This window comes from Protomyctophum parallelum (genome assembly GCF_964188405.1).
Source record: "Protomyctophum parallelum genome assembly, chromosome: 16".
In the NCBI taxonomy this organism is placed as follows: Eukaryota; Metazoa; Chordata; class Actinopteri; order Myctophiformes; family Myctophidae; genus Protomyctophum; species Protomyctophum parallelum.
Window position 1 is genome coordinate 36,441,937 of NC_139711.1, and position 21,073 is coordinate 36,463,009.

At 41.8% G+C, this 21,073-nt stretch overlaps 1 protein-coding gene across 2 annotated transcripts in view; it reads left to right on the forward strand.

The window, feature by feature from the left end:
• tbc1d9b (TBC1 domain family member 9b) overlaps positions 1-21,073 on the forward strand; it is a 29,892-nt gene that overhangs the window by 4,612 nt on the left and 4,207 nt on the right. Inside the window, exons 5-22 of one of the 2 annotated variants that reach the window (XM_083785233.1) lie at positions 526-784; positions 931-1,138; positions 1,235-1,432; positions 2,918-3,091; positions 3,800-3,950; positions 7,909-8,123; positions 8,540-8,657; positions 9,766-9,968; positions 11,289-11,371; positions 12,027-12,156; positions 12,306-12,404; positions 13,159-13,227; positions 13,969-14,209; positions 15,252-15,317; positions 17,664-17,732; positions 18,868-18,921; positions 19,670-19,723; positions 20,834-20,931. In XM_083785233.1, coding sequence (XP_083641359.1) covers positions 526-784; positions 931-1,138; positions 1,235-1,432; positions 2,918-3,091; positions 3,800-3,950; positions 7,909-8,123; positions 8,540-8,657; positions 9,766-9,968; positions 11,289-11,371; positions 12,027-12,156; positions 12,306-12,404; positions 13,159-13,227; positions 13,969-14,209; positions 15,252-15,317; positions 17,664-17,732; positions 18,868-18,921; positions 19,670-19,723; positions 20,834-20,931 — 2,489 coding nt within the window. The remainder of the gene's footprint in view (positions 1-525; positions 785-930; positions 1,139-1,234; positions 1,433-2,917; positions 3,092-3,799; positions 3,951-7,908; positions 8,124-8,539; positions 8,658-9,765; positions 9,969-11,288; positions 11,372-12,026; positions 12,157-12,305; positions 12,405-13,158; positions 13,228-13,968; positions 14,210-15,251; positions 15,318-17,663; positions 17,733-18,867; positions 18,922-19,669; positions 19,724-20,833; positions 20,932-21,073) is intronic. The other variant, XM_083785234.1, reaches the window with a different exon arrangement.

The window sequence follows — 21,073 nt, forward strand, 5'->3', positions numbered from 1 at the left end:
TCATGAACTCATCTCACTCATGCAGAAACACCTCACATCATGTGATTATTTAAAAGTGTGTGTTGAGATGGCCATTGTGCTGTAGAATGTCTGGCATATCCGGCATATTGCCCTGTGAAATTCCCCTGCTAATTTAATTCCGTCTGGCTCCGTCCTAATTAGCCTTATGAACAATGATGCACTTGTAGAGTGAATCTATTGAAATATTTACCGCCTTTCCTTAAATTTACTCATTAATTCAGTTTCCTTGTAGCCACTAGCCTCCAACTAGCAGTTGGATATCTACTACATTTCAGTATGTCCACCTCACTTTGAATATTGTCTCCCCTGGACTGTATGACCGTTGAAAGTCCCCAGATGTATCCATGATTCAAAGTCTAATTAAGAATATAAAATGTAAAAATACAACATTTAGTCATATTAGTCAGCTTTCCAACTGTATCATATCTAACCTCCTTTCATGGTATATCTGGCCTAACTAACTTCATATGCTTCCCTTTTTTTAATCCACCCTTCCCCTTTCAGTCACCCTGGTGATTCAGTGGACAGATGTGACCCAATTGGAGAAAAACGCAACGCTGCTCTTCCCAGAGAGCGTGCGGGTCAGCACTCGCAACACAGAACACTACTTCTCCATGTTCCTCAACATCAATGATACCTTCAAGCTAATGGAACAGCTAGCTAACATGGCCATGAGGCAACTACTGGACAATGAGGGCTTTGCTGTCGACCGTTCTCTGCCTAAGCCCTGCAAGACACTGAAGAACGTATCGACACTCAAGAGGTATGATTAAGTAACATTTAAAAAGAGGTTAAATGTGTATTATGCTCTGACACACTGAGAAGAACCAGTTTTCATCTCTTACAAAAATTCAAATCAGCTTCTTCTTTTTCTCACTAATAAAAACTGGATAATAATATTGACTCCAGGGATTTGGATGCGCGTGCTAAGAATGAGCGCTACCGGGCTCTGTTCCGCCTGACGCAGGACGAGCGCCTGGACGGACACACAGACTGCACCCTGTGGACGCCGTTCGCCAAGATGCACATCGTAGGCCAGCTGTTTGTGTCCAACAACTACATCTGCTTCGCCAGCCGCGAGGAAGATCTCTGTCAGCTCATCATACCCCTCAGAGAGGTACAAAGGACATACCTTTCAAACGCTTTCGACCCAGAGACCTTCCAGTCTCCGCTTCTTCTGTAACCCACTGGCTCTGTCCATCCCCTCCTCTAGGTATCCATAGTGGAGAAGGCAGACAGCAGCAGCGTCCTGCCCTGCCCTGTCAGCATCAGCACAAAGAACAAGATGAATTTCCTCTTCGCCAACCTGAAAGACAGAGACTTCCTGGTTCAGAGAATCTCCGACTTCCTGCAACGCACCCCAGACAGGCTGCGGAGTGACAGCAATCACTTGCCTCTGATTAGCCCCTCGGTGAGTCAGTCACTCCTCAATGACCAGATTGTTTTTGTAACATTCCGCAGAAGCGGCTAGCCGTCTCCCCCAAAATAATCATATTTTAACTGGGGACCCCCCCACCCTGACAGCACTTGGAATGTTAGGCATTACTTTTAGTTTGATTGAGCTTCTTTCACAATTTGTGCCTCTTTCGTATTTGACAATGTGGCCAATGTTTGATCACTTTTATAGTACAGTTTGTTGATTACTTTTGATGCATTTGGCGCACCACACAGCTCAGCTGACGCTGTTGCTCAAATCACAGTTCAGCAGTGTTAGCACTCAAGCTGCTACACCAATCACAGCTCGGCAACATCAGCACTCGGCAGATGCTGCTCAGATTAGCAGGTTAACTTCCAGTAGCTCATCATTGTCTCCACCAGGCCGAAGGCATGGGGAGAGAGTATGTTTTGCACTCCGTCCGTCCGTGTGTCCGTGTGTCCGTGTGTCCGTGTGTCCGTGTGTCCGTCCGTGAACAGCTAATCTCGGCCACCGTTAACCCGCTCGATGCCAAATTTTGCACACACACTCCCTGGATGCCAACGATGAACCTCTGCCCCAAACATTCCAGAACGGCCTGTTATAGCGCCACCAGGAGGCCGCTTTGTGCAAAACAGGTTTTTGCACAGCACACCTACAGATTTTGTCCAAACATCACGCAAATTGGTACACAGTCTCTCTAGAGCCATTCAACCAAACCGGTCTTTCAGATTTCTCACACTCCATCCTGATTGGTTAAGATTGGCTTCCAAAGTTCACAGGAGTGCTCAGTTTCAAACAAAATGCTGCAAATCATGAACACATCGCGTGATTTCCGTGAAATTGTGCACCCACATTCCCACTAGGCCGAGGACGAAATGCCACATCAACAATTTCAACTCAGCCTCAAGGTGGCGCTATAACTGGCCGAAAAGTGTTTTTACCTCTAACTGCACGGATCTGTGGATAACCTGGTGGAGACCTGTGCCCAGAAGGGCACTTTTTCTAGTTGGTGATGTGTTGGCATTGTTCAATATTATATATATATGCACATCGTTGTAATTTGTAGCCCAGGAGGAAAGCAATTCTCCCCCGTACAGTAAGACTGAAGAAAAGCTTTCAAATTGACATTTTAAGATGTAGTCTACTAGTAAAGGAATTCAAGCCAGTTAGCCTCATAACTGATAAGTAATTTAGCAAACTTTCTGAATGCGTGTGTGTGGTGTGCACTTGCGTGCGTCCGACCATATTGGATAATATTGTTATCCTACCTCAATATCAATAATTGCATTTATATTATCTTTGTGTCAACCCGGTCTCACCTAAACTAGGTTTTCTAGGCGTGTATGTATGGAATTGCCAATCTGTGCTATTTCACCGTGTTTGGGTGAGATCGGGCTGTGTTTATATACTTCATTTGTAAAGTGTTGCACTATTCAATGAGTTAATATTCTTTTGCTTTTTGTTTTCAATGTGTCCCAGGGCTGCTCTGGCCCCAGCTCCTCTCTCCCGCCCCACCTCACCTCCTCTTCCCCCCTGACAGCACGTGACCCCTGCCAGGAGGGGCGACAATACCACCCTGGCCTCCCTACTGCGACACAGGGCCTCCTCAAAATCTACCAGAAAGACGCCCCTGAGGACCTGGGGCCCAAAGCTGTGAGTCCTAGGCTCCACTCACCTATCTTACCTGCACACATTAGCAATTCATTTCTCATCTTCATGTGGTTTTGTTGCGGCCCTGTATCTGTGTGTTCACCTTGCATACCGTGTCTTCGGCTAACACAGTACAATTTTGATTAGTGGCTAGCCTGAGATATATGATTTCATGACACGGGCTGACCAGACTGGGGTTCTGAAACTAACAATAACAAAGCATGCATATCCACTTATGAAAAACCAAAAGTCAGTACAGTGGTCCATGCTCCAAAGTTTAAAATGTATCTATCGGCTCCTTTACACCATTGGATGTGATGTTTTTGAGTCTCACTGGCTCTTCATCAGACGTATGAAGAGCCAATGAGACTCGAAACGTCACGTCCAGTGGTGCAGACTAGAGGAACCAAGAAATGCTGAACTTTGGAGTGTGCAGACTTTATTGTTTTTGCAGACTGGGGTTCTGATCACTAAACATGAGCAGTTAACATGCCTGCAGCAGGGATGTATTTCTACTGATTTAAAGTGCATTAATACCACTAAAAAAATATATTTTTATGTCACAATTGCTGCAGATAAAAGGTCATGCAGACATTAGTATATTCCCATTGACCTTATTCTTGTCACTCCTTCCCCACCATCATTGTCACCCTTCCCCTCTCACCTCTGATCTCCTTCCTCCTCTCGTACCTTTTACATTTCCTTCCACAGACAAAGGAGAAGATGAAAGAGGAATCATGGAAGATCCATTTCTTTGAGTTTGGCCGTGGTGTGTGTATGTACCGTACATCGAAGACCAGGGATCTGGTTCTAAACGGAATCCCAGAGAGCCTCAGGGGCGAACTGTGGCTGCTCTTCTCAGGTACTACTACTAGCCAATCACTGTACACAACTAATAATCACCTCACAAGAATGGCCCATTGGCAATATTATACTGTGGGTGTGTGTAGGGGGGTCTTACACGGTAAAGATTTACCATGCGCTTACTAAGTTAGAGGAATTATATATTGTATTAATGTTGCCGTATTATGATGCCAATTGGAACGAGTGTAATTCACAAAACATCAAGGTGCATTTTAGGGATGTGTAAATGTGTCCAAAATGAAAATCGATTTGTATAATTCAATATTAACGATTAATCGATTAATCGTTTGTGGGGGGTGGGGGGACTTAAAAAAAATATATATATATATATATATTTTTTTAAGATTTTATTTTATTTTATGAACCCTACAAATAAAATAAAATCTTCCCCCCAAGGGGTACCTAAGTCAAAAAAGTTTGGGAACCTCTGATGTAGATTAACAATAATTGTAACTCTTGAGAGTTAATAAGGGTCCATTTGGTTACTAACTCCATCTTTTAAATGAGGACCACTTGTGGTCCCTGGACCACTGTTGAGCCAATATTGCCTTTCCAACAGATTTTCATAAAAAAAAAAAAAAAAATCGATTATCGATTATTCATTTTCATAATCGATTTCGGGTCCTATTAACGATAATCGATTAATCGGACCCATCCCTAGTGCATTTGCATGTGTAAATGACCAGATACACTGCAGATACAGTTTTGGAGTAGGCTGTGTGGTATTGGCTGAAAATGGAAACCAGGATTTCCAAAGACGCAGTGGGAAAACCTGTTGATACGAGGTTACAGTTGTATAAACCTATAAAGACAGACTAAACGTTTTGTGGTGTTGAGTCAGAATGTGAGGCTTCTCCCATCAGCCACATTTAGACACACATTGAGAGCATCCTTTTTAGCTGGTTTTCAAGGGACCACAACCTGCACTATATTCTTTCTACCACAATGTTTATATTCGGTTAAAAAAAGAAAAACTAAAAAGTAATGCATTTCCTGAAAAGGAAGAAGGTGACAGAATTGCTCTCAATATATTGGTTGAAAGAAGGCTTCAGAATTGCATGCTCTTGTTGACATTCCTTTCTGTATCTGTGACTTCATAATTTAAACCCTAGTAGTTAACTCGGGTCGCACAGTGTTCTATACTTGGTCCCCTCCTTAGTCCTTTCCCCCCTCTACATCAAATGTTTTCACCAAAACTAGTATAGCCAATTTACAAACTGAATCCGGTTGAGAAATGGGTTTGTGTATGGCCCGAGCGGCGAGTGTGCTGCCACCCCTGCACTCCAGGTCTGTTTTAACGCCATTGACCTGGCCATATGTGGCAATCAGCTGCACAGAGTCAATACACCCAACGTCGGCGTTAATGACTGTCGATAAGTATCTGTGGCAGAAAATCTGTTGTGGTGTGTGACGTGTGTGTGTGTGTGGTGTGTAAAGGCAGTCGATGGTGGTGAGTCGTAGCTCACCATCGCTCACCCGACTGAACAAGCTACCGGTGAGTCGCCCATCAACAACGAGGAGGGCAGAAAGTGCCTTCTCGACACTCTAGATTGTACTGTGTATTGTATCCATGTGCTTTTGATCAGTTGGCGTGTGCAACACAGTGGATATAGGCCCATCACAGGTTAAAGTCTGGCTCATCGACCTGTTTTGCCTGCCTTTATAATTTCTAACTTTTCTTTGTAACGGTACAATTTGGAGAGTTCACTTAACTGAGTGTAAAACCTGACCTTTACCAGAGAAAGGTGTCAAGTAGATTCTGAATATCCAGTATCGTCTTACTTCCTGGTGTCCAAGGTCGTCACCAGGTGTAGGAACTGAAGAACTGTGACATGAGTCTGCATTGTGTCATTCCTGAGCAGTTTTTTGGGGTTTATTAGGAGGCTAAAGTCCCGCTGGCATGGGCTTTCTCTCGTAATCCTAGTTTGTGGGATTACAATTACATAGTGATGTAGGAGTGATTACAGTTACTTTAATTCTTCGGAGGAAAATTACAACCAATTTCAGTGGTTGAATACCATAATCCTAGATTAGTCGGGTAGAGTCCAGTCACTGGTTTGTACAGTATTTCCTCTCAAAGAGTTTAATATTGTCTTGACCAAGTGACCATAGTTCTGGTATTTGAACCCGCACAATATTGTGGGTTGGAGTCCCCTTTGTTGTACAAGCACTTTCATTGAGTTTCCCTGGTGGTGTGGGTTTATCTTTATATCTCTTTAAATGAATTTGCATGCCTCTTATGTACAGTACAGTAAAGGAAAGCTGAACTGAAATCAAGCCTGGAAGGGGAGATTAGACAAAGGCTTGAATGTTTTAAAGGAGACAAGTGAAGCCCTCTTTGTTCTTTTTGAGTCGCTGTGTGTGAATTGGAGTGTCCGTCACTAGATGTGAACTTGTGTGCGTCAGTGTCTATTCTGTGAAGAGCTGAAGAAAGGCTCTGAGTGTGGTAACACATGGGGAATCTATGAGAGCTAGTGTTGCTGCTGTTGATTTGTGTTTCAGTCTTCAGGCAGTCTGTCCTGCTGTCCCCCTGCCTGTTTCAATGTCCAATAGTCCATGGGGCAAGCCACAAAACACCCTGTTAAGCAAAAATGCATAACTAATGACCCAAACACAATTCCCTGGTTGCTGTGGCAACTGAGCAGTGTTTTCATCTCCTGGTGTATCACGTGTGAACACTCACCTTCATGTCACTCTTAGAATGATGAGTGTTTTTAAGCCTGCCGTTTCTGAATGACATGTCTGGGCAGGCCACAACACAATGCTTCATTCAAAAAACATGTCAGTGTGACAGCATCACTTCGTGAGTGACTATGAGCTTGTAGATATGCTACTTTTGAAAAATCTTGAAAATATGTGCAAATCTTTGAATATATAAGAGAACATTTTTAACTCAAATCTTTTCTTCTTGGGGTCCCTGGAACAAATTATGAGATGAGGCGCCGCAACCAAATGCATATCATGTTGGGGGTCCTTGACATTAAAATGTTTGAGAACCACTGACATAGAAACATACGTTTTTCTGAAAAAAACAGACATTTGTAGAATCTGCCTCAGGCCTTAATGGGTTAAAACACTGCAGCACTCCTCCTCACCTCTTTCGCTGTCATATTCCTTTTGTTTACTTCTCTCTGCCTCCCGGCTTGTCAGCTGACGGCCCCTGACTGAGTCATGTGAGGCTGAACCTGAGGAAAACAAAACAATGAACTCGGCATGGTGTCACTGCAACACGGCCTGTAGAAGAGAAGTGTAGTTAATAGAGAGAGACGTATAAAGTTAACTTAAGTGCATTTTTGAAAGGTCTCATTGATTAGTTTAAATACTTTATAATAGAACAAAACTAAATGGTAGGAAAAAAGATGGTTGGAATTAATCAGAGCTAGCTTCTAGTATCCAAGAAATATATAGTCTTTGGATGGTCCGATGGAGTCTAGCTTCTTCTTTTGTTTCCCCAGAAAATTCCAAGGCACTTGAGACACACACACACACACACACACACACGCAATATGTTTTAAAAGCCTTTGTCTTACTACAACATGCCCGGTTTGTTTTGGGGCTCCATGGCCTTCATTAGGAGTAAAAAAAAAGAAATACAGAAATGTGTTCTTCACCATGTGCAATATTTTAGCTTTAGTTTTTAATGCCATGTACTTCATGGAAACATGGAGCATATTCTTGGAATGAATTTATTTTGAAAACAACGGCGCATTTATTACAGGCTTTTGTAATAAGTCAGCCATATTTGTGCAGGACTAAAACTGGTATAATAATGAAATAAATTATAATGTGACCCAGTAACACAGGCAAAATGCCAAGATCTGAGTAAAGAAGAAAAAAACGGTTACACAATGAAAACAAAATAATGAAAATGGATTCGAATGTTTTTTTTAAAGAAGTGATTGATGATCAAAGGCAACAGTCAGAGACACAGTTTCCCTGATGCATCGTCCCTACAGGAGCTCAGAATGAGATGGCTACCCACCCGGGTTACTATGGCGACCTGGTGGAGCAGGCCATGGGCCGCTGCTCCCTGGCTACCGAGGAGATCGAGAGGGACCTGCATCGCTCCATGCCCGAGCACCGCGCCTTCCAAAACGAGACGGGCATCGCCGCCCTGCGCCGCGTGCTCACCGCCTATGCCCACCGCAACCCTGGTATCGGCTACTGCCAGGTACACACTGCCCTGCGTCTGGCTAATGCAAGACTAATGCTGCGTTCACACGGGCAAATGCAAAAGATGCAAAGCTACAGCGTATTTGTAGCTTTGTAGCTGAAGTTGAAACCAGCTTGTCTTTTTGTAGCTTTGTATCTTTTGCAGCAGCTACAAATGTCTCGGCTGTATCTTAATTGTATCTTCATGTCGCTGGCTTCCATTGAATATCAATGGTAGACTGTATCTTTGCATCTGCCCATTGAACGCAGCACGAGTCTCCCCCTGAAACGAAAAAATAACTAAAACATCCAGTTGTTTTTATTACAAAGAAACCTCTTGCTGACATTTTACAAAGAAAACACGGATACTATAATTCATATAAATAATTATTAATTAATGTGTCGTCCTCTCTCTGGGTCTCTCTTTCCTTCCAGGCGATGAACATTGTGACGTCTGTGCTGCTGTTGTACTGCACTGAAGAGGAGGCCTTCTGGCTGCTGGTGGCTCTCTGTGAAAGGATGCTGCCAGACTACTACAACACCAGGGTCGTAGGTCAGTTTGTGGCTGTGCACGGATGTACCTGTGAAGCTCAAAGCTTGGCATGAATAACCCATTTTTACCTGAGATCAGATTCTTAAATGTCTTCTACATCCTGGCAGTTTTCTGAAAAAGCTATGTTTCTATGTCAGTCATTCTTTGATTTAAAGAAAATAGCAGACCTACAAGCTCGTAGCGCGCCACTCGGGGGCGCCCTATGAGCTTGTAGATCTGCTATTTTTCAATAGCTAAAGCATAACATAATACTAACACAAAAAGGGTTCCCCCGCCCAAAATGGAATAAGGTTGTATCTACTGCTTTTAGGTTTCTTTTAGGTCTACTGTCCAGGTTCTAGGAATTGGGAGTCTTCTGTTATTTACTGTTTGATCCAGGAAGTTAAGTTTGTTATGCTCTTGCTGTTTAAAATGCTGAATCCAGGTGTAATTTATAATCCATTATTGTATCAATTCTGTCCAACTTCCAGCTCACTGGATTATTATGGGGTTTTATGATAAGGTTTTAGGCATGTGTTGTCCATCGTCATTGTCGGGCAGAAACATTGTATCCATATGACCTTTTCATGTTTATTTTTTTAATTATAATTCTTATCCCACGATTTTGCAACCCAGTTTTTTAACCCAGTGCCAATTATCTAATGTAATCCTGGGCGCTACACTTCCTCTGCCAACCTGGGGGGTCAGCGGACTGACCTCATGCCTCCGTCTATGCATGCGGAGTCCAAGCTGCTTCTTTTCACCTTTTTTTTTAAAAACTTTTTTCATGAATTAATACATTAATTCCCTGTTTTAGACTTTGACGTATGACAGTGTTGTGAAAAAGGAGCAAAAATTGCTGAATAGCTGAACGAAACAGCACCACATCCACATTGTGACCTTGTAGATCAGCACTATTTTAGAAAATGTTAACCTATAATGGCCGGACAAAGATTTGGGGTGCCAGGTTAAATAAATGTCTGTATTAGTTTTATAAATATTTGACCAATGAAAACCATTAACAAGAGCGTGTGACTATAAACACTATAGTGGGTCCACATTTTCTTTCTTTTTATGCAGTTTTGCGCCCGACAGTTATAACATTCAGTGTGTGTGTGTGTGTGTGTAGGTGCACTGGTGGACCAGGGTGTGTTTGAGGAGCTGACCAGGGAGTGTCTCCCCTTGCTGTATGAGCACATGCAGGACCTGGGCGTCATCTCCACCATCTCCCTGTCCTGGTTCCTCACCCTGTTCCTGTCCGTCATGCCGTTCGACAGTGCTGTGCTGCTGGTCGACTGCTTCTTCTACGAGGGCATTAAGGTCATCTTCCAGGTCAGCGGTTTAACCCATTTAGACCCTGCAATGATTCTATTCTTCTAAATCCTGACAGTTTTCTGAAATTCCTATGTTCCTATAGGACCCCCAGAATTATATGTAATATGTAATTTAAAGGACAACTTTAGTTTTTTTCAACCAAGGTTCATGTTTTAGGTTGTTATTAGAGAAAGTAAAAGATGAGTGTTCATTTTTATTCATTTGCTGCTTTCTTTCGTTTTAGGGATTTTAGTGGTTTTTGCCAGGGGGGCGGGGGCATTCGAGCATGGGGCTAAATATGTATTTCTTTACAAAATATTATGGCGATTTATTTTTTTATTATTTACTATAGTCCTACTAGACCCCAGGAAATTACATCTGGCCACAGAAATTCACAGGATCTACTGAATGTGAAGGTAGCCTATTGGGGGGAAGCAACACTGTGTTATAGGCTCAATATGTCAGTTTGACACATTCAGTAGATCTCGTGATCTTTGGTGGCCAGATGTAATTTCTTGGGGTTTAGTAGGAGTAGAGTAAATAATAAAACAATAAAGCTATAAAATCTTGTACAAAAATACATATTTAGCCCCATGCTCGAATGCCCCCGCCCCCCTGTCAAAAACAGCTAAAATCCCTAAAACGAAAGAAAGCAGCAAATGAAGAAAAGTTTACACACATCTTTTACTTTCTCTAATAACAACCTGAAACATGAACCTTGGTTGAAAAAAACTAAAGTTGTCCTTTAACTCGTAGCGTAAAATGAGTTCTCAAGAGTTAAAGATCAGCTGGGGACCGCTTACCGGACCACTGGTGGTCCCCGGACCACTGGTTGAAAACTACTGACATACAGAATACTACCCTAGTACCCTCTTTAAGAGCCATGCCATAAAAAGATCAATATTGCAATTCACTACCAGGAAGAGGGTCCAGCAGTCCAGCTTCTATTTCTCTCAGTACCAACCGTATATAATGTCAGAAATCATGTAGCTTGTAGCCCCTCAGCTCCAAGTGCAAACATAAATTGGGTTTAAAAGTTTCAACTAAATGGAATAGACGGGAGGAAATTGCCTGAAGCCTGCTAAAAATAAATCAACCGTTGATTCAGCTTTTGCACAGTAAACATTCCTATAGAGCCATAAATATTTACAGGCAGCAGACATTTCTTGTGACCGTGAATAAAGACACAGTTAACATACCATCTTTGGAGTGCCGGCTCCAGTCTGTGGAATGTGTTCGTAACGTAGTCTTTACATGCCCTATCTGGAGATGTAATTGTAAGGGAAATTATTTGGTAGAATTGTTCTGATCAATCAAGTGTCCCACCTGTACCTCTAGGTGGCGTTAGCCGTGCTTCATGACAACATGGACACCCTGCTGGGGTGCAACGATGAGGGCGAGGCCATGACCATCCTAGGACGGTATGTGTGGAGGAACTTGGATATTGGTAAAACGTCACATGGGGTCCCATCATCATCTGAATAAAGAAGGCACTGGAGGATTGGAGACTTTTATTTTAATATAGAACGGAGTGCAAGGCAAAAGAACAACACCGCTTTGATTACTTTTTTGTCAAGTCATGAGCAAAGATGTATAATCCTCATTGGAGATCCATTTGGATCTACTTGTACACTCACAGAGTTAAGTAGATTTGATTTGATTGAATACTTTTTAATAGTTTGCAAATAGTACAGTGGTACGATTATACAGTGTCCATTGTGCACAGTATTCAATTCATTGAGACATTTAAAGACATACAATAAGTAGTGGATTTGACCAAGGGGATAGTCTGCGAATCAGAGGTCACTGCTCATCCAGTCCAAATATCAGAATGGACCGGAGAGGGGGATTTAACCCCTTACTGCTCCCTCCCTGTGCACTCATCTGAGCCTTTTTAGCAGCCATCTGCTGGGTGAAGCCGTTAAAGTAAATTCACCTTCCCTGGAGAGCAGGAAACACTCCCTTTTGTAATGCTGCCTGTTAAACTGTGAAGTCCCATCTGCTATTGTTGGGGAAGGACAGGCATTACAGTGACCGTTTATTAACATGCTAATTGAGTTTCTGTCTGCCTCTCAGCTATCTGGATAATGTTGTAAATAAGCAAACGGTTTCCACGCCCATCCCCCACCTGCACGCCTTGCTGACCAGTGGCGATGAACCGCCTCCTGAGATTGACATCTTTGAGCTCATCAAGTCCTCCTATGAGGTCAGACTTCGTATTTGGTTTAATGCCACGTTATAACCTCATTACGATCATCCCTTCACTTTACTGTCACAGCATCAAATCATATAATTTACCTTTTTTATAATATAATTTGTTAATGTTGTCCTCTATCTCTGTCTTTCACGGAGCAGAAGTTTGGCAGCCTGCGGTCTGACGTCATTGAGAAAATGAGGTTCACACAGAGGTTAAAAGTGATCCAGTCGTTGGAGGACACAGCTAAGAGGAGTGTGGTGGGTTCCTACGTCAGCAATTTGCTCTTGGCACAAGATTCCGATGACGATCATTTGTTGCTGTTCTGATATGAAGACCTAGGAATTCATCTGTTTATTGAGCTGAGAATTACAAGAGGCACACTTGCAATTGCTAATTGCATCCTTCTAGTTGAAATTGTCATGAAGCATGTTAGCCACAATTATTATTAATGAAATAAGCAAGGGATAATGTATGACACTGCGGTAGTTGTCTTGTTGAAAAATAATAATCATCCTGAAGGGCATTATTTTTTAAACTACTACCGCCACGTAATCATACATTATCCCACTTATGGCTACTTTAGTAATAAATTGACCCAAAAGTAACAACAAAACGAGGTATAGGAAATGCCTCGTCTTGTTTGCTTACGATAATGATTTGAAGTGTCAAGCTGGCCATCTGAGGCTTTGATTAGACAGCGGTCTGTTGTAGAGCGGAGCGGCCATTATCAATAAATTACACACCGCTGAATTCAGCGATTGACCAATCGGAATCAGGTATTCAACCAAGGCGTGTAATAAATGATCTTATTGTGGTTTTGCCTCAGTCAGTTAATCTCAGGTATTTTCTTAGGAAAGGAGGGGTTGAGAGAGCAAAAGGAAATTAAATAAAACCTTTCAGTACTTTGAATTTCTATGACAATTCACCATAGAAAAACTCTAATAAATGAATTATACATGATCAGGTGTGCACTAAGATGTTTCAGGGATATATAACTGTGTTTCTCCACAGGTTAGAGCCATCATGACCGAGTCTGCCTTCAGTATCGAGGAACTGGAGGATCTCTACTGTCTCTTTAAGGTGGGGGGAAAAACATGCTCAAATAACTGGCTGCTTTGGTTTGAAAGGGAAGCTTGTTTCCGTTGCATTAATGACTATAAATATCAGCACTGGCATTAATTAAACTTTCATAATGCTACGTAACCCGGGTAATTGACACATCCGTTTTAGAATAAATGAGAAAATTCAGTTTGAACACTTAATAGAAAGGGACCGTTTTTTTCCAGGATAACTACCGGTATGTCCTCTTTATCCTTGTTTTGGAGGAAGACCAGCATATTTACACTGACACCTTTGTTAGAGGAGCCAAGTTTCATCTCTGGCAATTAAGGGGTAATTTAGGAGAAATACAAAGGGTACTGGACTGGTCTTATTTTGAGAAATAAGCCAATAATGACTACATGCATTATAAGTACTAGTCCTTACCCGTTGTGAGATATTTGCCCTGTGAAGGGTACTGCGCCCGGGTGCGTTTGTAGTTGACTAATAAATTAATTAATAATCATTAATGTGTCCAATCGAAAAAAGGGCTTCGTTACGCCCTCCATATTCATATGGTCAATGCCTGTGTGAAAAGTGGGAGTGATTGGTGCAGGCAGTAAGGAGTTACGGCACTGTTTCTGACACACAGACACACACTCAGACATTCGGTTAATTATAGTATGATGATGATATATGGTCTGTAAATGTGTGAATATTTTGTAATGCCAAGACTAAGGTTAATGTATCATTAATGTGCCTTTTCTCCTGTTTCTCCTGCAGGCCAAACACATCAGAAGCTGCTACTGGGGGGCGAGTTCCACGGCCGCAGAGCGCCACGACCCCAGCCTGCCGTACCTGGAACAGTACCGCATTGACCTGGGCCAGTTCTCCCAGCTCTTTGGGGCCCTGGGGCCCTGGGAGTGTGGCGTTCACACCGTCACCCTGGCTGCACGTCTCTTCCGCCTGCTGGACAAGAACAAAGACGGACTCATCAACTTCAAGGAGTTTGTCACCGGGCTGAGTGAGTTGAAGAGTGGTGCTCTAGGATAGGGTTAAGAATCATGAGTTAATAATGAATTATTATGAGTGACAAAGTATAAATTAAGCCAACTGATTCTCCTTTGTTCAGCATGGATCTGTAAACCAGTAATCTATAAGTTATTACATTTTGTAATTAATTAATTACAAAATGTTACCTATTATGATCGTTGACTGGAGATGGCTCAGCCCTAAACTGTGAATCAAAATGACACGAGTACAAGAAGAACTGATTAATAAACAGCCCAGCTGTGTTTGCTGAATGATTGGGACATTAAGTTTACCAGGCTAGTTGAAAATGAACACATTGTTATAGAGGCCATGCATGTGACTTCATCATACCCGGTTATGCGGGAACACTTACTCAGTGGCAAAAAACTACTTTCTGGCCTTGACAGTCCATACATCCAAACAGAAAAGTCCTATTTGATTGTATTAAACAACATTATACCTCACCAACATTGCAGCTGTATGGGAAACTTAAATTATCCAGTCTGTCTGCAATGTTTTTGTTTCATAATAATCCACCATATACTTGTTATGAGCTACTTTCTGTCAAGAAAGTCTGTGCAGGTGATTTAGTGTTGCAGAGTTTGGAAGCGCGCCTTTTCATTAACATAACTTCCTGCTGCCTCCTGCATTATGTGCAATTTAGAAACGGGTGGCACGCAGGGCCATGGAGCCATATCCAATGCTCCTGCTGCTCACCGGCGTGTCCCGGTGTAAAAGTGATGCATGTGTATACTCTCTATTTGCAGGGTTTGGTTGTCAGTTGGATGAAATGCATTTCGAACTGGAAGCTGCCAGAATAATATCTGCTCTTCTTCCACTATTGGCCTGTAATCTGCAACATTAATGTGGTGCTGACAGAGTTGGGGGCATTTGTCAAAGGCATCTTAGCAGTAGTTGAAAAGGAAGGGAAATAAATTAATACTACAATACTCATCCCAAAAGTCAACAAAAGTAGATTTTGAGTAGATTTTGATGTTATGATGAATTTCAGTTCTCCATTGTCCCCCCTGCAGGTGGGATGTACCATGGGGATATGACGGAGAAACTAAAACTGTTGTACAAGCTTCACTTACCACCAGGTAGGCTCTGTGTGTGTGACTGTGTGTGTGTGTGTGTGTGTGTGTGTGTGTGTGTGTGTGTGTGTGTGTGTGTTTAATTAAACTTCTGTTGTCAGTCACCCAGGCATCCGCCAAATGGTTGACCATTTTAAGAGGTAACACAGTAATACTTTAATAGATAGTTTGCTTAAGTTAGTGTCCTGACCACACCTTCCATACAGTAGTATTTTACATTTACTCTGGTCTGTCCACATACATTTTATTTCATCTCTGTCAGTTGCCTTATCTCTGGCTGGGTTGTTAGAATGAACACAGCAACAGCCCAGGAAATATCAGCAAACGCATAGGAAATGAGTAAGCGGTTTTAGTGTGTGAATGTACAGTGTGTGTACAACTGGAGTCTTGAAGAAAAAAAAGATCTAGTACATTCTGTGCAGAATGTAACCACTGCTTGTTCAATTACAATTTGGCCATTTAACAGACACTTTTATCCAGAACGACCAAAGTGGCATGAACGCTAGTTTTACAGCATCAGGGTAAGCGGTCAACTAAATAATGTCAAGAATCCAATGTAGTGCTGTATAAACCAAGCAAAATAATATAGACACTAAAGCGTTTCAATGTAAGTATTCGTTAAGAAAATACATTTGCTTATAAAATAGCAACATAAGACTGTTTATCTCTATCTACTGTCCCCTCAAAAGTAGACCAGGCACAGCTCATGCTGCTACTGTATGTGCATGACATCATCCCAGCTAAGTCCTGCCCTATGCGGGAGCTAACTATTTCCGTAGACAACGCCCTGGTAACGTCTGTCCCAACAGCCAGAAACCTTGGTGTTGTCCTGGACAGTCAGCTCTCGTTCAAAACACACATCACAGCTGTCACTTGATCCTGTAGGTTCACATAACATACGACGAATTAGACCGTTCCTCACCCAGGAGTCAGCCCAGCTCCTAATCCAGACAACAGTCTTGTCAAAACTTGACTATTGTAACTCCCTCCTTACTGGCCTACTGGCATGTGCACTTAAACCTCTCCAACTGATCCAAAATGCCGCAGCTCGCTTGGTCTTCAACCAGCCAAAATTCTCACATGTCTCCCCCCTTCTCCGCTCCCTCCACTGGCTCCCGGTCGCTGCCCGCACAGAATACAAAACTCTGATGCTGGCATTCAAAGCAACCAAAGGTATGGCTCCCCCATATCTTGCAAGTATGATCGAACCCTACAAACCCTCCCATGCACTCAGATCAGCCTATGCAGGGAAGCTGGAAGTACCCTTACTAAAAACGCAGAGACAACGCCCACACGTCCCAAACTCTTCTCCCTTCTGACTCCAAAACTATGGAATGCACTTCCCATTACAATCAGAACTGCAGCCTTACTCCCAATCTTCCGCCGTAGTCTGAAAACCCACCTTTTCAGACTTCAGACTCATCATGGCCTGTAGCACTTACCCTAGCCCCTTAGATAGCACTTTTTGTAGACTTAGATAGCATTTTATACAGACTTAGCATGTGATGTAGACCGCACTAGAATTGCATTGTATGTAGTCATAGCACTTTATATATATATATATATATATATATATATATATACATATAGTATAGTATATATGTATAGTTTATATGTATACTGGTAGTTTCATTCATCACATAGAGATTCCACTGTTACGTTCTTAGCTTATGCATGTTTCATGAAAACTACTTTTTATGATGTATTGCCATGCTTTTTTGTTCTTGCTTAATGCAAGTCGGTCTGGATTAAGAGCGTCTGCTAAATGCCTAAATTGTATCATGAAATAGACCTCCAACCATGAAAGAAAATGGCACAAAAGATGTGCACCAGCAAAGGTGAAGCAAAATAAAAAGGAACGAATTTAGTTTACATACCGTATGTACATTGGAGTAATTAATAAAGATCACTATCTCTATTTGGCCAAATTAAGTGTATATCGATAGATAGAGACATAGAGGCCATTTTTGGTGATTTATAGACGGAGTCTACCAGCTCAGTGGCCTTGTGGTTAGAATGTCCGCCCTGAGACTGGGAGGTCGGGGTTCAATACCTGGCCGGGTCATACCAAATGGGACCCAGTGCCTCCCTGCTTGACACTCAGCATCAAGGGTTGGATTGGGGGTAAGTACCTGCGACATACTAGCGTCATGTCCAGGGGATGCACTTGTACATCAAGCTGCCTCACGCTACAGAAACAGGAGATAGGCTCCTGCCCTATGGGCCTCATGGCTCGGCAAGGCTACTTATAGACAGAGTCATGGATATGCTGTGACTCCAGGCTGCTTTAACTGCTGGCCATGTGTTTGTTTATGAATGTATGGATTAACAGAGCTTGCCTTTATCTTTCAGCATTATGTCCTGAGGAAGCGGAGTCTGCTCTGGAGGCAGCACAGTTCTTTACTGATGACACTCCACAGGGTACACACACACACACACACACACACGTAACACATGCACTGTTGTCTCAATAACAGCACATTGTTTTGTGACACATTGTGAAACGCGTTTGGGCAAAATAATATTTGTACTTTTAGATGTTTTGTCCAGTCGTGGTTGCCTGCTGTATTGTGAGTCAAGCTAAAAAAAAAAACAGGATTATAATTGAACTCATGGAGCACTAGTTTGAAGCAACCATTTGACACAGTTCTGACCTTAAGCCTCACCCAGGTACACAATTATGCATAAAGTCAGATTGCTATGTTTTGTCATCAAGATAATAAGACCTATATAAAGGTTTATACAATGAAATGGCAGACATGTATCAGTGACAGTTAGACAAGTGTAATGGGAATACACTATAGAAATATGTCATTTTGAGAAGAGATGACAGATTCTTCCATCCTAAATTCTCCTAGTGGATGATCACTCCAAATCCTAGATGCCTTGATCTTAATTGACAACAAAGGTCCAGCTACTTTTCCTTTCATCATGTTAGATAGATAATCTTACATGTCTGAGAGGCCAGTTGTATCCCGTTATGGAATGGATGTCACTTGCCTGAACTGATTGCTTTCCACCTGATGGGGTGTCCCAGTTTCCTGTTTCTTGGCATGTTTTCTGTGCATGACAAATCTCCTGGAGTCATCCTTCTTACCCCGTTAAGACCTGAGGACCCGATTCTACAAATGTTTTTTAAATCTTAACAGTTTTCTGAAAAACGTTTTCTCTGTCAGTGGTTCTCAAACTTTTTAATGTCAAGGACTGAAAAATATTTTGTTCTAGGGACCCCCAGAAGCCAAGATTTGCACAAATGTTCCCAAATTTTCAAAAATAGCAGATCTACAAGCTTGTAGCACGGCACTCTCTGCCACCCTATGAGCTTGTATATCTGCTATTTTTCAATAGCTAAAGTTTAAAATAATGGTTAAAGTGTTTAAAAGCTAAGGTGACACAGATGCATTCCAGGTCTTAATGGAATCTTCTTAATAACAGAACCATGTCTCATCTGCCCATCCTGTAATCCCTTTCACACTCGCACTGCATAAATGTTCTCTCTCTTTTTCTCTCTCTCTGTCCATACTTTGTTTCCGTTCCATTTCTCCTGCAACTCCAGAATCTCCCTTCCTGTCTGATTTGGACTTCCTGGCACAGCAGGAAGTGACCTCAGGTTTGTGTCTTTGTGACACAGAGATGCTTTTGGTCAGCATATAGTGCTCTCTGTGTGAAGGACGGGCGGGCTTAGGTTAGCAACTCTGTTTAAGTAACATTTGAATTGGGCATTGGCAGTAACCCTCAGATGCTGAAAGGGCTACAACTGAGTTAAATAACCATGGCAATTATTATTGTTTACCTTCCTGCTGAGACTTCCTTGGCTAATATCCTACACACGGAGCACTGAAAGAGCTTGATCAAATTATTCTTTGAAGTCACCCTCTCATTTCCTCTCTGATGCATTGTGGTACGACACTGGTTGCAGTGAAGTGAACACACCTCTTGTTTCATACCTTATTTTCCGCTGTGTGATCTGGACCTTCCCCTTTCTCTGTTTCATGTCACGTCTCTATTCAGAAACTCTGAGGCTTTCATATTTATCCTGCAGACTTTTGCAGTACTCCATGAAGTAGCAGCGACAGACACTCTTAAGGGAATGGATGATTAAATCCAGCCGCTATACAATAGTTAAACGTACATGCACTACAATATCTCCTCCATTCACTTGTTTATAAACCCCCATATTAGTCATACTTCATACACCATAGCTGTTATTTCATATGCCACAATTCTATTTAATACACGGGTCATACTTCATAATGTAGTTAGTATTCCTCTCTGACTTGAAGAGAATCTTTTTCTCACCTTGTACAATAATCTGCTGTGATGTTTTTCATGATGATGGTGATCTCTTTCATCTGCAGGAGAGGAGGACAAAGATGCTGGTGATGACAATGGAGATGGCGAAGACAAGAAGGGTAAAACCATGTTTCTCAGCATATTGTATAGTCTAAACCCATTAATACCGATGCTACAAAATGTCATGCCTCAAAACGTTCATGGACTTAACATCATGTCCTGTGTTTTCTAAATCATGAGAGGGAGTTGGATGCTTTAGCAGACAAATTGAGGGTCCAATGGAGTTAAGAGCTTTTGTCTGAAGCTCTTTTTAATACTTTTCATTGGTTCAATATTTTTGTAACCAACACACAGACATCAAGGGTGTTCAATTGCATTCATTTATGGGGGGAAAAACGGAACCCTCAAAAATGGTTAGGTGGTTTCCTCTCGACAGCGATAATAGTATATCTACAGTAATATCATTATTATAAATTATTTTAAGTTTGGAACCAAGGCTCCTAGTGAATCATAATATTAATGTTTTCAGAAATCTCTATGGGAAAATAATAATGGGTTTTCTATCTGTGGCACCACAATATGGTGGCCACTGCCAATACATTTCAGTAGAAGCTATAGAAAAGGATTTATTGGCAAATTGCGCACTCTGGTGGATGAATTTAACATTGCGCCTGAGTGTCCAGTGTATGGTTGTCATGCAGAGAAGCTCAAAACCAGCTTCTTCCAAGTTACAACCAGTGGTGGAAAGTACTTTTACTTAAGTACTGTACTTAAGTAAAATTGTGAGGTATTTGTACTTTACTTGAGTATGTACAATATACAGTACTTTCACTTCTACTCTACTACATTTCAGAGAGAAATATTGTACTTTTACTCCACTACATTTATTTGACAACTTTAGTTACTAGTTACTTATACACATTTTGGGCATTTGAAAATAACCGATCTACAAGCTCACAATGTGTGATCGCAGATCTACAATGCTTGTAGATCTATTTTCAGAAATGGGACATTCTGCATAGTAGTATTAGTGACTAGTGCGTACTTTCTACTTGTGGTACTTTGTGATGCCAATACTTTTGTACTTTTACTCAAGTACAATTTGAACACCGGACTTGTACTTGAAATGTAGTAGTTCTACATTGCAGTATTGATACTTTTACTGTAGTGAAAAAGTACTATTTCCACCACTTCTTACAACAACCCTACTATGCATGTGTGGCTTTCAGAAGAAAAGGTGAAAGACTACAAGTACTATCTGAGGATGTGGGCCAAGGAGAACGAACCCAGGAAGGAAAGCATCAAAGACATTCCCAGGATGAACCAGGTACAAACATAGACTGTATGGTACAAAGGACACTCAACCACTATCAAACGGGTGTATTCCAGGCTTGTCATTATAGGCACAAATTATAAGAATCTAAAAAACAAATGATTCAATTGATTCAAATAACAATAGTGTTTTGTAC